At 46.8% G+C, this 17,658-nt stretch overlaps 1 protein-coding gene across 1 annotated transcript in view; it reads left to right on the forward strand.

The window, feature by feature from the left end:
* LOC139332314 (zinc finger SWIM domain-containing protein 6) overlaps window positions 1–17,658 on the forward strand; it is a 42,201-nt gene that overhangs the window by 12,668 nt on the left and 11,875 nt on the right. Inside the window, exons 2-5 of the mRNA XM_070964160.1 lie at window positions 11,309–11,665; window positions 13,220–13,368; window positions 15,718–15,868; window positions 17,403–17,582. Of these exons, the coding sequence (XP_070820261.1) occupies window positions 11,309–11,665; window positions 13,220–13,368; window positions 15,718–15,868; window positions 17,403–17,582 (837 nt within the window). The remainder of the gene's footprint in view (window positions 1–11,308; window positions 11,666–13,219; window positions 13,369–15,717; window positions 15,869–17,402; window positions 17,583–17,658) is intronic.

The following is a 17,658-nucleotide window of genomic DNA, read 5'->3' on the forward strand; positions in this document are numbered from 1 at the left end:
GGCGCGTGAAGCATTTGACACATGATTGGCAGCAGGGGGAGGATGGGGAAAAGCATGGAAAGGGGAAGTGGGCCTTGTCACATCTCCAGGCAAGCCGGGGGCTCGAGTTTGATCGCTGCCCAGGGAAGGGAGCCTTTGTCCCCCCCCTCCCCCTCCCCAACCTTTGTGGCTGTCAGAGCGAGGCTGCAGGCTCGTGTGATTAGGTGCAGGCCCAGGTTCCGCCATCAGTCGTCTGAACAGATGTTGCCCACAGAAGACACCTGTCAATGCTCTTCCTCCTCTATGACACCCAACTGCACCGAGATGAGCGACAGAGGGCTGACAGAATAAAGTTCAGAGAGCACCCCACAGCTACGGCGGGATGCACACACACATTCCCTTTGTGTGGAAGTGGGCCAAGGAAGCCCAGGCAGGAAGAAGCAGAGTCAGTCTGCACCAGTTGAAGCAACATCAGAATGTTCTGGAACACCTCGCAACTCCTCACAGATTATTATTCAGCCCACTCCCTGTCTGTCTAATGCCCAACACAGCCTTTGTCGTTCTGGCTGTCTTTGTTGTCATTTTGTGTTGTTTTGTTTTGGTTTTGTGTGCGTGTGTATGTGTGGAGAGGAAATTGGGGAGAAAAAGCAGCAAAAGTTTCCTTTTGGAGTCACGTTTTCTCTTGCTGACTGACAGATGCGGGACGATGAAAGCAAATCACAACGTGCCACAGACTTCAAAGGTTCCTGTGTTCCGCCGTTTATTGGCAACAACGCACAACAACCTCTCTCCCGATGTGGATTCTTCAAAATAGGGAGGGAAAAAGCTCGACGAAACAGAGGCAGACGACAAAGAAGCTACCATCCAAACAGCTAGAGGGGGTACAGGGAGGAGGAGGGGTGCTAAATAATCAGACCTAAGCGCTGTAACCGAATCGGACTGCTTTTCAAAAGCATTTTCAATCAAAACGGGCTTTTTGATGCGCACTGATTCTGATACCAGGGATGTTTGAGGAGAGAAAAAGTGACGACTTGAAGTTGTAAAGAACTCTCTCTGCTTTGGGGGGAGCTTTGGTTCTTCACTCTTTTTTTGGGGGGGTGTGTTTGGAGTGTGTGTGTGTGTGTGTTTTGTATGGACCAGTGCAACAGTAATTAACTAAGTGTTAAAGCTAAGATGAAGTAAGCGGCTTGGTTCTGCTCTCCTAACCTTATAGACTCTCTCTCTCTTTCTCTTTCTCTCTCTTTCCCTTTTATCCTTTCTCTTGTCCAGGATGGCACCCATTGACTGCCACTGACCTAATTTGGGCAAATTTCACTGACCTACTTCATGGGTGAATGCTGACTTGCCCACGGGAGGGGATTCTCTCCCTCACACACACACACACGCATGCACATGCACCCATACTCTTTTCCATCCTTCTGATTAATATGCAGACTCTCAACCTCCTTTACGGCTGCTATGGCGCCGGGCATGTACCCCCTTGGTTGTGCACGCCCTCCCCCCTCCTCATTCCCCCGTACAGCCCCCCCCCCCGTCGCCTCCTTTGGCACGTTAGCATCCCAAATGAACATAATGAGGACCTCAAAGTACAGACACGTGGCAAAAAATAAACAAAGCAGTTGGCCTTTGTTTCGTGTGGTCTCAGAGGTGACATAGTCCTTCACTTCACAAGTCTCGGCAGAGACATAATCGCCGTAATTGCACACGGATATGATTATTCTTCTCTCATCTATGAAAATGCTAATTTGAGCAAATTTGATCAAACATTGTGGAGGTGCTCTGAGCGTACACACAATCACAGTAATTCCTTCACAAAGTTAGATGGCTAGAGACCGCAGTCTGTGGAGCAATGGTGATCCCACAGGAGGATTGGCATCTTTAACCCACTTGTATTAAAACGAATTCAAGCATCATTGCGTTCCTCTAGCACATTAATTCCCAGTTGACCGAACACATACGATACTCTGGAGGGTTTTGGAAACTGTGTTGTCATAGTTGGATTCGTTTTGGCCTTTTTAACGTGAGGATGATTAGTAATAAACTTCTCTGCCTGCAGCCTCCCACGAGGACATGGTAGTTGGAAGGAAGGGTAGCCTGCCTCAGTGTTTTGGTCACGCTCATGTATTATTCTTCGCTAGCTTTTGTGCAGCCGTGCTCGTGTGCGCTTGGAAAAAGTGAGAGCGGCGCGTGCATCTTTGTTTGTGTGTGTGTGTGTGGACCTGCCCGCTTCCCCGTGTCCTTGTCTCTGTTTGCCCACATGGGTGCAAGGTCACAAATACAACCCGTGAATGCAAACACACACGTATGCACGCGCTCGCACAGGGCAGACGTGTGTCGTCATGGCAACACACACGGATGTCAACAAATGAGGCTCCGGGGTGAACATAGTCTCCCTCTTGTCCAGCAGGGTGCAATTTATCTCAATGTAGCCACGAAAGGCAGCTATTTACATGAAACGAGAGCCGTTTCTGGGAAATAGGGGTCTCTCTGAAGGTTTTGATGTCAGCTGCCTGCTTTTAGCTTGAGAGTGGAAACCTAAACCATCCAGAGAGAGAGGGAGAGGGGCGAGCTGTAAACCTACCGAGAGAGCTCAGTTCCCTCGTGCGGTTGCAGCTCTTCACCCTGAAAGTCTCTCACCGTTCCCCCTCAACACACTCTGAGAAGCGTAGCGTGTGTTTTCAGATGCTTACAGTTTGCAGAGTAAATCTAACCCCCTTACTTTATAGCTTATCCTTAAGAGAGTGGTCCTAACATCAACGTCAATATTTACAGGAATAGCCCGCAGGCAAGAGAATCGACCACCACGATTCAGCAGAGACACAGTCAACCTTTCTCTTGCCCCCACACCCCCCTCCTCTTTCCCTTACTTGTCTTCATCCCAGTTATTCCCGTTCTCTGCGGCAGCCCGTCGATCACGGCGCCAGGCGGCTGAGGTATTTGTCTTTGGGTTGCCTTTGTTTTGGATTTGTGCCGGTGTGTCTGCGCAAGGTGCGCCCTGCATACGCGTGCGCGGCATCTTTGGCGGGGCCGTGGATTTGACACGGGCTCAGTGGCTGTTTGAGAGATGCTGCATGACGCGTGTCAAGTGATATTACATGTGAGAGCACCTCCCCTCCTCCCTCATTCACTCCCCCCTCCTGCTCTGCCCATCCCTCCGCCGTGGACTGTGTCTGCTGTGGTTAGTGTGAGCTATGACACTTTGCATTGGGGTTTTAGGGGAGAAGGCGCCACATCTGATGTATGAGGCCTCACATCTCTGTGTGTAGAGTGGACACTTTGGCCTACATAAGCTCATGGAAGGTCAATGGATATCCAGCTGAATGGATGCAGCGTGCACATTCCATACTTGCCGTGCTTGCTCTGTGTAATTTCATGATACAAACAAATCTGTGTTAAGGTGGTTAGTGTGTGAGCTACATATTTGTCTGTGGCAATGATAATTGCTTGGTAATTGCTAATTAATGGTTGTGTATTTGTACTGCGGTGTGTTTGTTTTGTCTTCAGAGAGAAGCAGCTATAAATCCAGGTCACTCTCAGACAGGCACCTACCCATTTATGTTCATTGTATTTTAGAAGAAAGGAGAAGAAGGAATATGGCATGCAAAAGGTTAACCTATTTCCTGGTGAATGTATCATTTCTCTGTGGTGTTTGTGTGTGTTTTGTACACGTGTGTCTCTCTGCTTCCATCTGTGTCAGGTAATAATGTGGAAGTATGAGTCGTGGGCCAGTGTGCTCAGTGCTATAATGGGACAGCCTGAGCCGGGGGATGTTGAGGGATGTTGGGGGGCCGTTGGGGGATGTTGGGCAGGGGTGGGTGTACGCCAGGATGTGGCATGCGCCACTGAACAGAGAGCAGCGGGTGTGACCTCAGTGACTCCAGGAAGGAAGGGGTTAAGCACGAGCCGGCAGGGCTGCATGGGCTGCGTTACGCAAACTGGCGGCTGGCTGGAGCTGAAAGGGGAAGTGCTGAGCTCAGAGGAACACTGGCTCAGAGCCATCACTCCCTCCTCCCTCCTCTGAAACTCCCCCCTTCGCCTCCCCTGGCCCTCTTCCCCACCTCCCCGCTACAGCTGAGCGCTCCCCATGCTTCCCACCGCCAGGCGTGGTGATGTGTGTTTGTGTGTCTGTGTGCCTGTGCTGGAATGCAGCTTCCCCCTCGGCTGGGGCCTGTGTGTGTGTGTGTGTGTGTGTGTGTGTGTGTGTGTGTGTGTGTGTGTGTGTGTGTGTGTGTGTGTGCGCGCGCGCGTGCATGTATGCTTGCGTGCATGTGTGTTGTGGTGTGTGTGTGTGTGTGTGTGCGTGGGTGTGCACGTGTGTGTGTCTGTCTGGAATGATGCCTCCCCTTGTCTAGTGTGTGACGTCAGTACACACAACGGGTCAGCTTAGGGCTAGGCAGCATTCTCTGTGAGTGTGTATGTGTGTGTGTGTGTGTGTGAGAGATGGGAGGGGGAACAGGGGAGGAGTCAGTTATTGGAGAGAGAAAAAGGAAAGAGGAGGGGCTGTTTGTGAGCAGAAGGAGGTTGACTGCAGGGAGTCACTGAAGCCAGTATGCGTGCATGCATGAAGGCATCATGAGTGTGTGTCAAAGGGTGGGGTTGCGTGCGTGTGTGTGTGTGTCTGTCTGTGTGTGTGTGTTGGAGTGTGTCGGGTGACTTTCCAAATGAAATGGGAAGGGTAAAGAGTGTAAGGTTATTTCCTGGCATGAACAAGTGAACCTAAAAACGCACACACACTCGTACATGTGCGCACACAGTCATGCTGTCGTTTTCAGTCCAGTGCCGTTAGTGCCCAGCTATTTTCATATGCAAATGAGTTCTCTTCACTTTCAGCCATGTTACTTTCCACAGTCGTGGCTCCTGCTCTGTGTGCTGTGCTAGCTTCACCGAATCTTTTTGCTACATTTTGCTCTGTTTTCAACTTTTTTTTTTTATTACTCTTTGTTGTTTTTGAGCTTTGATGTCAAGACGCATTTTTGAAAGCTGTTTTATCAAAAAGATTAATCGCAAAAGGATTTATAGGGCAAAGTTCAAATTAAGCAAGCGAAACACACCTGTAATCAGTTGTGACAGGCGCAGAAAATGTCATTTTGGCACACTTCCTGCATGCAAATTATAGTCTAACAAAGGTCTAACAAACACAGCTTTCCTCATATTCTTTGTTTATTCTTTTCACGATGTCCTCTGGTTAGTCTTCTTGACCAACCTGGACTTGCCCTGAGAAGGACGCTAGCGCTATAAAGTCTGGACTGTATAGGTTTGTCATTAGAGAGATACTCAGACCCTGAAGTGGCAGACAATGGCTTTTCAATGGATCCCATTACCTCTGTCTATAGCTTGCGTGGCTCTACTGGGACAGACCTCTGCTAATTACACACATTCATTTCCAGCCAGCTGTAATTTCATTCACACTAATGAACCTTGCACATGGATTGGGATAATGTATAGTTAATGTACAGCCAGGAGACGGAATTAGCAGGCTGCTGTCTTCTCCAGTGACAGAGATTTGTTGAATTGCGGTTAAAGGGGCAGTTCACCCAATACCACACTACGGTCATTTTACACAGTGTTTAATAGTTAACTGTGGCAAATGTAGCTTGCTTTGTTCAAAATATAATCAATTACATATCTAAAAATCCATGTTTGTTTTCCTTTTTTAGCGTGCAGTAGCTGTCCACCTATTGCTGTCCATGTTTTAATGTTGTCGGGAGCTGTGACATAAAGGCGTGTAGCAGTGTTCAAAAATATTTTTATCTGCAGTTACAAGAACAGTTTGACGTTTAGGAAGATATGATTATTATTTCTCGCCGAGAGTTAGATGAGAAGGTTGATAGAGCTTTTATTTGCACAGTAAACATGAAGTAGTTCGTTAGCTTAACTTAGCATTAATACAGGAAACGCGGGCAAACGGCTAGCCTGTGTTTGTCCAAAGGCAACAAAACCTACCTGCCAGCAGGGAGACCAGGACGTCGCTGCTCCTGGGCTAGAAACAGTCTGGAACTGGACAGAGCTGTTTCCCCATGGTCCCACTCTTTGTGCTAAGCTATGCTAACCAGCAGCTAGCTCCAGCTTCATATTTACTGTAAAGACATGGCAGTGGCATCAATGTTCTCATCTCAATTGCAGCATGCATGTGAAAGCAAATTTCCCAAAACATCAAACTATTCCCTCAGCAGAATGTTGCAGCAGCTAATCCTCAAAAAAAAAAAGATCTATTTTTCTCCTCCTGAATTTTCAGGTTTATTGCAACCAGGTCTTCCATCTGTTACTAACAGAGCTCATTTTCTGACCACTTTATCTTTTTTGTCTTGCGTCGATCACGTCCCTGAACAGAGGCTTCATGGCTGTCTTTCTGTACTGGTCAGCCTTCTGAACGCCAACCTTTGGGATCAGCGAGCAGAGCGGTAACACCAGCTCTGCTCTGACAGGCCCAATCCAGCTAAATTAGAATCCATTTTGAAAGTGATAGTTAGAAAATTGCAAGTCATTCCTGATGTACCGCATGGCACCTAAGTGGCAGCATCCCAGTAGTCGACTGTCATTTCAACCGCCAGCTGATGACAACTCCAATCACCCACACAGCCGTCAATGTACACACACGCACACTGGCTCGCACACGCACACAAAGATTTTCTTTCCCTCCCATCCCCGTGATTAGCATGCAGATTTTGCTGTCAGAATCTCAAGCGAAAGTAAAAGCATTGAAATTCATAGAATATCTCAAAACATTAATTTATGCTCGTTTGTGTCTGTCGGGATAAGCTTTCAGACTGCGAGATAGTATGTGTATGTTTGTGCGTGTGTGGATGTGCGGGTGTTGAAAACACACCCGGGGAGAGAAAAAGGCTTTTTGCTCTACCAGAGGGTTTAAGGCATAAATACGGCCGCTCCTGGAGCTCAGCTGTGTTATTCCAGCCCGTCCCACACCTAGGACACACACACACATGCACACACACGCCTGGAGCAAGGTCTCCTGGAGAAGCATTGATCTCTGTTTATAGTCCCCGTATGGGTGCTTCCTTATAGGACCACACACGCATGTGCTCATTGTTACTCACACAGACCTACCCTCTAAGATGCCGAGAAGCCTTGTATTTATCTTTAGAGCCTTATTAATTGGGCCAGTTCAAGCAGCCGCAATGAAGGAAATGCTCTTTTAGCTGTGGGTGGGATGGAGGTAGCGTTAGAGGTGGGGGTTGCCAGTTCTCGACCCTTCCTCGACCTGCTGGAAGGCCTTGCTTTTCTTCAGTTGTGCTTCAGATCTCCTTTCAGCAGGGCCTCTCAGTTCAATCCAACCAAACGGATTGGATTCCAGTCCAGTAGCCTTCTCTCAGTCAGACCTTAGCAGGCTATCTTTGGTCTGCACAGAGCAGGATTCCATGTTAAAGCTCCATCTACTGCAGGTGGCCCCCCTCTGGATCAGAAAGGCTCTAGCAGGGCAGAGTCGGATTTAGGTGCTGCTCTCTGTCTGAACCTCATGAGGTAATTTGATTAATGTGCAAAGCGAATCAGCGCAGGCGAATGGGCCTTAAATATCTATTTGCTTTCCCTGTTCCTCCCTCTTTGCTTTTGTTGACTCGCTTTCACGCCAGCCCATTTGTTTCATCTTATTTCTCGCGCTGGAATCGATCATGTTTTCAGAATCTGTCTCTCACACGAACCCACGCACAAATACAGCGTGTGCTGTCTGAACTGCGTGGTGCCATATTAGATTTAGGTGACAGTCACTCATGAACCAATTCAGCCAATAAACGTAATGACCTTCCTACTGCTGGGCCTGAATTTTCTTCATTGACTTGGAATCTTAATTTGATTGCGGAAATATATGTATGTTGCTCAATCTAATTTACTTCAGGGATTTTGGAACACTGAGCACTTTTGTGCTTAGGCGAGCAAACCTTTGAGCCCCGGCCCCGACACCCGCCGCTTGCCTTCATGTGGGAAGCTAAATCCTGTTTTATAGGCAGCGTATAAAGGCGGTATTCTTCCGTCACAGCAGATGTATGTTGAAGGACTTGCAGGTCTTGGTCTGTGAGTTTCCTCGCTGAAATAAGAGCAGGAGTCCGGTATTTCTGGGGGCCTCTTGTTGTTGAATAGACAGAAGTGGTCCTGGCTGGTCAAGAGCGCGCATGCTGGCTTATCGGCAGTCATACAACTTCAAAACTGCAGAGAAAGATAGAGCAAAGGGCTATTTGGGGGAATGCTTTGATGTGGGTCCCCCAAAGAGTGTGGGTGGTCTGCAGGCCTTTGTGGGATTTGAACATATATATACATACACTAATTCTCGCTCACTCTTTCACACACTGTTCTCGCTGCCTTACACGGCTCTTCAGGCCAAGTGTGATTTCACCAGGGCGGTCAGAAGGGGTTTCTAGGGCAACCTCACAGAGGCCTTGTTCTAAAAATGGCCGCCATGGTTACTTTGAAAGCCAACCCTGGCCTCTTGAACATGCACAGAAAAGAGCCCTGAGCACCACTCGGGGAGGGGAGCTGGATGGACCCGGTGAGGGGGAAACCAGGCTCTTTAATAGCTAGCACATGAGACATTGAAGGTTTCATACCCACCCAACCAGGAGTCATGGGAGGTGTGCGTGCGTGCTTGTGTGTGTGTGTGTGTGTGTGTGTGTGTGTGTGTGTGTGTGTGTGTGTGTGTACCTAAACAGTAATATCCCTGTACTCAGTGCTTGGCTAAATTAAAAGGGCATTTTTGGCGTGGGGGGCAGTTTTTGGTGCCCAGACGATTGGACGGGGAAAGGCGAAACTCATTACCTACCCATCTGTCAGAGAGTGAGAGCGAAAGAGCTGTGGGAATGTGGATGGAGGGAGGGACGCATGAAAAGGGCTTGGAAGGCGAGAGTGAGAGCGTCCATTAAAGCGGAGGGAAACACAGCAGAGGTTTTTTTTTTTCTAACAAGGATACGTCTGTTATCACTATTTTAGTTTTTCATACTCCATGTGTTTTAAATAAAAAAAAAGTATCCCTGTTAATTTTCCCTGTGGGGGAAAAAAAGAAAAACATTTGCAAAAGAAAGTGCAGCTGCTTTTACGACAGTCTGTGTGTGTGTGTGTGTGTGTGTGTGAGTGTGAGATAGAGAGTGTGTGTGTGTATCAGAGGTTGATTTTTCTTTGAGCTCTCTCAATCCCACATGTTTTTGATGTTCTCTTTTTCTCTCCCCTCTCTGGACCAGGGGCCACTCTTGAAACATAAGCTTGTGTCACACACACACACACACACACACACACACACACACACACACACACACGCACACACACACACACACACACACACACACACACACACACACACACACACTACATGTATCAGCGAGTATTAAAAGCCATTGCTCATTTGTATGTTGTTACTCAGCTAAATAAGTTAGCTCTCCATTCTGCAACCAGCTGCACCGTGTAAACCTTTTTGTCTCGTTTAAGGGTGACTCAGTGTGTCTCTCCCTCTCTCTCACAGCTGTAGACGTATAGGCTTTGATCACTGCAGATGCGACTGGCTGCCATATTCGATCCACACCCCTCTTCTGTGGATATTGTTAACGAACATGTACTTCCTCTGCCAGCTGGCTTTCAGGATGGAAAAGCATATCTCCATGGCAATGTTCTGGAGTTGCTGCGCTGTTAGACATTTGCAGCCAGCCCTTCTTAGTTCTGCGATACAATAACAAAACATTGCTATTTCTGTTTTGATGCTCTTGCAGTTTAGCAGGTTTGCTACGTCCTCGCTAATGGAGTTCTTTGAAGTTGGGATGTATATATTTGCACTAGGCCTCAGTCTGACTCGCGCAGAAGCAATTTAACTGGTTTTCCTGACAAACAGCTGAAGGGAGACTGCAGAGGAGAAATAAAAGGCCTCTATGAGCAGCTTATTTTATTTTTATATCCATCCTGGGGGCGTAGCTAACACTATAGGCAAGGGTTGTGACCCTGTTTACCTCCGTCTCTCTTTTTCTTCTTCTTCACCTGCATGTCTAGTGCACCCATTAACCATCAAGGAAGCCAAAGAGCTGCTTTGACCCCACCTCTGCTCAGCTTGCTTGTGTATCCCTCACCCCTCTATAGCCTATGAAATATTCAACCCCTGCCCCTCCCTTCCTACCAAACATGGAGGCCCAGAAATCGCTTTGATATCTGCGTTAATACATGCTTGATATCACAGCGATGAAAGTGCTCAGCCCTTTGATAAACATATTTAAGAGATGTATGCCTTTGCCCGGTCCGCATGCATTTCAGAGGTCTCTCCTGAGCACATAAATGCATTCATAAGCTACTCTCTGTCTCTCCTAACCACTCCCATTATTAATAAATGCATGATCTCACGCTGCGGCGCAGTGTGTGCGGACATGTGTGTCTCTTTCATATGCTCATCAGTGTGTGTTTTAGGCTACTGCCGGGGACCCCGCCCTGCTCATTCATATTCATCCTTGCATAATGACTAGCCGCGCCTCCGGATAGCGCAGTCAGGATAAGATCAAACATTATATTAGAACAAGAGGCTGTATAATTCATACTGGAACAGCCGCGCTCACTGCTCACTTCCTCATCTCTATCTCAGTTCCTCTAGCAGCGGATCTCCTAACCTGAGTCCCTGCATCTACGTTTCTGTCCGGCTCTTTTCCTCTCACTCATAGCAGCTGGTCCCCATCATGCTGTCATGATAAGAGAGCATGGGGGCATTGGCAGGTGACCATCTGAGTCTGTTTCATATAATTGTTCAGCTCTATCTTGAGTGCATTCTTTCATAAAGCGATTTACTCAATAATGTCATTTACTAAAGGGCACCTTCAATAAGTCGTCCTGTTGCTGGCTCTGTATGGACATGATTTTATCTCTTTCTTGCTTAATGACAGTTAGTTAAACCTCAGATCTTAATAATCAGAGTTTCTGGGAATGAAGCTAATTAACTGTATTAGTTTATTACTAAATGAGTAAAACGAATGAATTCAGTGATGTCGAGCTGCAACCAGTCATTATTTCTATTATCATGTAGTCTGCAGATTATGTTCTCGGTAAATCAATCAGTCATTTGTTCTGTAAAATGAAAGAGGCCATCACAAGTTCAGAGGCCAGGGTGACGTCCAGACAAACTGAGAGATATTCAGTTAACTAGCATGTAAGACAAAGAAAAGCAGCAAATGTTCGCATTTGAGAAGTTGAACTAATGACATTTTTGGTATTTTCACTTTATAAATCCTCCAAATGGATCTTCAAAGTTGTTGTTAACTGATTTTCTGACTAATCTTTTCAGCTTGCAGCTCAACATACATTTAAAAGATCTGTCTTAAAAAAACAACTCTTTTTTTTTTCCGTCTCGCTCCTCCAGGTTTCCACCTCAGCGGCACAGTGACGGACCCCGCCACGCCCTCATCCCCAGAGCTCGTCTGCAGCGTCAGCGTCAGCTTCGACCGCTGCAAGATCACGGCGGTAACGTGCACCTGCGGCAACAAAGACATCTTCTACTGCGCCCATGTAGTGGCGCTGTCGCTTTACAGAGTACGGAAGCCCGAGCAGGTCAAACTGCACCTGCCCATCTCGGAAACCCTGTTCCAGATGAGCAGAGACCAGCTGCAGAAGTTCGTCCAGTATCTGATTTCAGTCCACCACACCGAAGTGTTGCCTACCGCGCAGAAACTGGCCGACGAGATTCTCTCGCAGAACTCGGAGATCAACCAGGTCCACGGTGAGGGAACGTGTGTGTGTGACCACAGGTGTGTGTGTGTGCACAGTTGTGTGTTCCTGCCTCTACATGCGTGCGTGTATTGACTGCCTGATGAAGGTAAAGCGTGGCAGGATCAATGTTACTCATTAGTGAGATCCAGGCAGTAAAGGAGAGACTGTGTGCGTCTAATCAACACTATAGACCCGTTATTTACCTCTGAGAGAGCGAGAAGGATACTGAGACAGAGACGAAGAGGCTAGCGGAGAGATAAAGAAAGGTGCATATCTCTTGTTATCAATAATGTACTTGCTGCTTACCTCAATAAAAGAGGGAGGAACTGAGGGGCAAACAACACAGAGAAGAGACAGCAGTGAAGAAGAGTACGTGTAATTGTCAAACCGGTTTGTAACTCTGAAGTGCTGATGAAGAGGGCAGAAAGGAAGTCCGAAATAGAGGCACACAGGAAACAAACAAAAATTTTGATGAAGGGAGAGATGGAAAGAACAGTGGTGATAGGAACCTCTGGGAACAGAGGACAGAAATAAATCGAGAACCAAAGAGAGCAATCTTCATCACAAGAGAGCTGTGATGAAGAGTGTTTGTTTTTTTTGTCATCATATTGATTTGTGGCCCTTCCATCAACAATTCTATCAAAATAAAACGCGTCATTTGGATTGAAGCCTATAACGGAATTACTCCCATTCAGTTCATCTGCGTGAGCGTCACTTTTCAGGTGCATGTTTTTATTTTCACACTTTTTCAGATGTTTTTTTCCTCACCTGTTCAGAGGAATTAAGGAACAGGACACGCTGTGCTGCCCTCATAATCTGGGATTACAAAGTCAGTGTGTTGCATTGTTGCCAAATATTTGTTGAGTTTCACTTTGGGCTGATTTCACAGAACACACTTGAATGCAGTGCAAAATCAGTGAGGATAGTATCAATGGAAGAAGGTAGACTACGATGCCACATTAACGCTGATGTTGAACTGCAGCCTGTTTTAAAGTGTTGAGATAAAATGACTTTTTTTAAAGTCTTACTGTTTGTTTCTAAAATTGTTCCCATTTGCGTTGTCAGTGTGCTGAAAACTGTTTATTAAAGGCTGAAAAACACTGATAATACTCACAGAGGCAGACTTGAGAGTAGCTTTGTCCGACAAACTTAAAGCTAATCAGTTCACGATCACATATGACAAAGAAAATGAGCAAATCCTCACAACTAAGGAGCTGGAATCAGCTTGAAGCAATTAACCGGTTATCAAAATATTTGCCAGTTCATTTCCTGTTGATCGACTAACGGATTAATTTTAGTGAAGGAATTCTTCTTCTTCACCCATTCAGGCTGAACGGTTGGTCTTTTTTGTTAAGGTTGAAATTGTGGCCAATAACAACATCAAGACAGTCCAAGAGATGATGAATGAATGGAAATACAGTAGCCTAATGCACATATAACATCTGTATGTATCTGTGTGTGTGTGTGTGTGTGTGTGTGTGTGTGTGTGTGTGTGTGTGTGTGTGTGTGTGTGTGTGTGTGTGTGTGTGTGTGTATGTGTGTGCGTGTGTGTGTGTGTGTGTAGGGGCCCCGGACCCCACGGCCGGAGCCAGCGTGGACGATGAGAACTGCTGGCATCTGGACGAGGAGCAGGTTCAGGAGCAAGTCAAGCTCTTCCTGTCCCAGGGAGGATACCACGGCTCGGGCAAGCAACTCAACCTGCTCTTCAGCAAGGTTAGGAGGCAGCAGCAGTCATTCATTCATTCATTCATCCACATACAGAACATAGCAACACACATACAACGCATGCCAACACCGGCCGCCACGGCCACAAGCGCATACTTCATTCCGCCTGTGTAGGTTTATCTGTTTTCCGCTCTTGTCTATCTCCAACATGTGCAGTCTCACCCTGATCCTTCCTCCTGCATCCTGTTAATAAACATTCTCTCCCTCTCTGTAGTGCACTTGCATTATTTTCTATTCCCTCATGAGAAGAGGCCGTCTCTGTTCAAAGCAATCCCAGACAAAACAACTTACATATATCGGCACATACATTAAAAGGCACGCCGCCTCTGAGCCGGAGCTAATTGCAGAAAGGAAATGTAACGAGAGAGGAAGAGGTGTAGAAAGAGGAAAAGCTTGCACTGTATGCTACTCTGTACCCGCAATTAACCGATTACATGAGAGGTGTGTGGTTCTCTGTTATTGCCTGGTATTACAGTGGCACAGCCTGGCCAGCATTAATGTGTTGTGTGCTATGTAAAGACTGCAAGCCAAGGCCATTATCATCCACCCTGCCCGGCTTTCAGAATGTCTCTCGGCTTCATGCGCTTTGATGCCTGTTATATCCTTTTCAGCACACACACCCACTGACAGCCATATATACGCTTGTCCACTAACACAATGGCGTGGAGAGTCACGTAGGCATTCGTATGTACGCCGAGCTGCCCTCAAATCACGAACATGCTCGTACTCTGTGTGCTTTTGTGTGCACACGTCCGCGAATCTTCGAGGGTTTTCTTGCGGATGTGTGTAGGGCGGTGAAGAATGGCCGTTTTCACTGGGTTTCACAGAGAGGAGCAGGTCATTTTAAAGCAATGTTTACCTGGATTTTATATCCCCACCCACCCAAGAGCGATTGTGTTTCCCGCTGGTGGAAGGTGCTGACCAGCGTAGTTTACTTAAAACGAGTCCCTCTTGAGATGAGACTTGCTCAGAAAGTGAAGACAAAAGAAGAAGAAAACTTGTTGCTGGTGGTTATGCGCCTGAGACGAATAAAGGAAAAGTTTAAACCGCTGAATGGTTGTATTATCAGCGGTCTTTTGTAAAAGCAGTTCTTCACACAGATTTTTGTATTCTTTGTGTTAATTTTTTTTTTTTTATCAGATTTTCTCTCCTTTTTCAATTTCTGCAACAAACCTTTGACAAGCGTCTGGATTTTTATTTGAAACAGAATGAGACAATACTGAAAATATTAAGCCTTAAAGGACATGGCGGCTCTCTGCGGTGCATGTCAGTAAATGGATTTTCCTCATGACCTCCAGTTTTGAAGAATATTTCTTAAGTGAAGCCACAAAACTATTCATAAGGCTTAACGTTAGTTTGAATGGCACTCCAAATTCCAAGTCACGATTTGGAGAAAAAAAAAAAAAGCAAGGGCAGGTGTATTAAGTACTTACAACAACATTTGAGAGCAAGCAAGGACAGCACTGATTTGAGCAAACATTAATAGTTTCAGTTACAGGCTCTCAGTTTTGACGGTTTGTACCATTTACAGGCAAACTTGATTTGACCATGGAAGTTAAATGTTGGACACCGCCCAGTCTGGGAACTCTGGGATCTGTCCACAGTCCACATAAAAGCCCAGCAAGAGTTAATGCAGGCCTGTCCTTTTTAAAGCACGCCAGTCAAAAACTGTTAGAAAGTTCTGTCTGAGGTGCGTATAGAGCCGTGTTTGCACACAGCCAGGATGTATTTCTGAAGACTTGTACGCAGCAGCTCTTCAGCCAGCAACAGATCACACACAATGTAGAGGAAAAGATACAGCATGCAGTCACTTTAAAATAAACTCTGTGGAAATACTGATAGCTACTTTCCCTGACTTTTAAATAGAAGTTAAAACTCTGGACTCGCTGGCTCGTCTAAAAGCGAGAAAACAGTCAGAATTGAATCGATAGGGTTGAACATTATTGCATGTAATGTTTAATCATATTCTTCAGTCAGCAGGTTTTATTTGACGTGCCTGCTGAAATGAGTTGCACTCTGCACATTATCCTAAAAATTAAATGTGTTCATTAATAAAATTAGAATAACTGACTAGTATTTCTGGTGCCGTATAGCGTATGTTTAATCGACTACATGAATAAATAACCATAAATATCTACAACCACTCCAAAGAGATGCACAACGTGATGAGGCCGTGCAGACGCGTGTTTGTGTGTCTTCCTGTCTGTAGGTTGTGAGAAGTGTTCAGTGTGTGCTTTGTGTTGCGTCCGTCCTCGATAAATCTGTTTGTATAAACCACACGCGTGTGCGGGCGTGTGCGTAACCGTCCTCCCTGTCTCCTCCTCTCTCCTCCTGCAGGTGAGGGAGATGCTGAAGATGCGTGACTCCAACGGAGCGAGGATGTTAACACTGATCACAGAGCAGTTCATGGCCGACCCTCGGCTGGCGCTGTGGAGACAGCAGGGCACCACCATGACCGACAAGTACAGACAGCTCTGGGACGAGCTAGGTGAGGGGGGAAAACACAGCTCACACACACACACACACACACACACACACACACACAGAGGCGCTGACTGTCCTACAGACGCGCACACACACAGATATCTCACACCCAGTATGCACAGGCACGGACAGATTTAGCAAGGTGGTCGATCGAGCCCAGACGTTGACACGCAGGCACATGCACGCATATTTTTTCCCCTGCATGTTTATTTGTCCTTTGTGTCTAAGACAGCCCACACAGACACACACTCACGGCTGACAGCACAGTCTCTCCCTCTCACTGTAAATGTAAGTTTGGCAGCTCAGCAAGAGCGTCTTTGTGAATTACAAGCCATTTAACGCAGCACATCGCGCCTCATCAAAACCCCAAATATTATGACCTCCGTACCGTTTTCAAACACTTCACATTATATATTTAGTTGACGTGACAGAGAGCTGCTCGCCATGCAGGCATCCGGTTTGATAGAGTGTGTAGTTCTCTTGACAGATGTACTGTACCTACAGCAAAACACTTCCTCACAAACCACAAAACCAACGAGCCCGTCACCAGGACAGCAGTCGTGTTGTCTCCTGTCTTTGTTGTTTTCCTCTAATGTCTCGGTTGATGTTGCTGCCGCCGCTGCCGCTGTTGATGATGATGTTCGTTTTCTCCCTTTGGTCTTGTTCTGCACTTTGTGAGGACAGCGCAGTGATCTCATCTGTTTCAATCCCACGTATTTTTGGAAGTGTGTGCATGGTCTCTTTGAAGTCCACACTTCAAACCCTTCTTCCCAAGTCCTTATCACTCCCCCTGATGTGTGGTGAATGCTGCCTCTCGGCGCCGCTCTCTCTCCCCTCTCTCTCCCCCTCTTTTGTCTTTCTCCTCTTTGAGCCGCAGCTACTCCTCTCCTCCAGACACAAAGCCGTGCCTCATTCACTTGTCCTCACCCATGTCTCCTCGTCCAAATCATCTCCGCTCCCATTTCATTTCCCTTTTTTCTGCTCTCCTTCTGTTCTGCACCTTTTGTATTCTTTTTCTTTCCTCATGTTCTGTCTCTGTCCTTGTCTTCGTCCTTCCTCTCAAACTCTCTCCGCCTTTACACACATGCATGCGCACAGTGCAATCACACACACCCACTGTAGAGTCTACATATCTCCAGCAGTCTTGAGAGTGAAATCCCTGAATGTGCTCGCATCCCCAGAGACGTAGCCACTTTTCATATTCTGTTTGTTCCAATTTACTCCAAAATGATGTGTGTGCAGTCAGCATTGCCTCGGGACTAGTTAAGTTTTCTGTTTTCACAGACTTTTGTATTCCAGTGCAAGATGGCGGCGGCATACAAAATGTGCACTAAAAGAGAAGAAACAATGTTATGAATGCTGCACATCTTTGAAAACTGCCTCCAGCTCTCAGTCTTGGATGATGACTGTATTTAGGATTTTTTTTCAACCTCACTGTATACCTGCATTGTATGACTCATCGCTTGCATCACTTGCACACATCAGGAAACGGGGCACCTGACTGAAGCGCGTGTGTGTGTATGTGTGTGTGTGTCCAGGTGCCCTGTGGATGTGCATCGTACTGAACCCCCACTGCAAACCGGAGCAGAAGTCATCATGGCTGCGCCAGCTGCGCAGATGGAACAGCGTGGACGTCTGCCCCTGGGAGGACGGTAACCACGGCAACGAGCTGCCCAACCTCACCCACTCACTGCCTCAGGGTGCCCATGGCAACCAAGGTCAGAGATTGATAAGTTCTGTATGTCTGTCAATTTCCATGAAACATATTTACTTTCTAGTGTGTCAGTCGTGGAG

The sequence above is a fragment of the Chaetodon trifascialis genome, chromosome 6 (genome assembly GCF_039877785.1).
Source record: "Chaetodon trifascialis isolate fChaTrf1 chromosome 6, fChaTrf1.hap1, whole genome shotgun sequence".
NCBI classification, from domain to species: Eukaryota; Metazoa; Chordata; class Actinopteri; order Chaetodontiformes; family Chaetodontidae; genus Chaetodon; species Chaetodon trifascialis.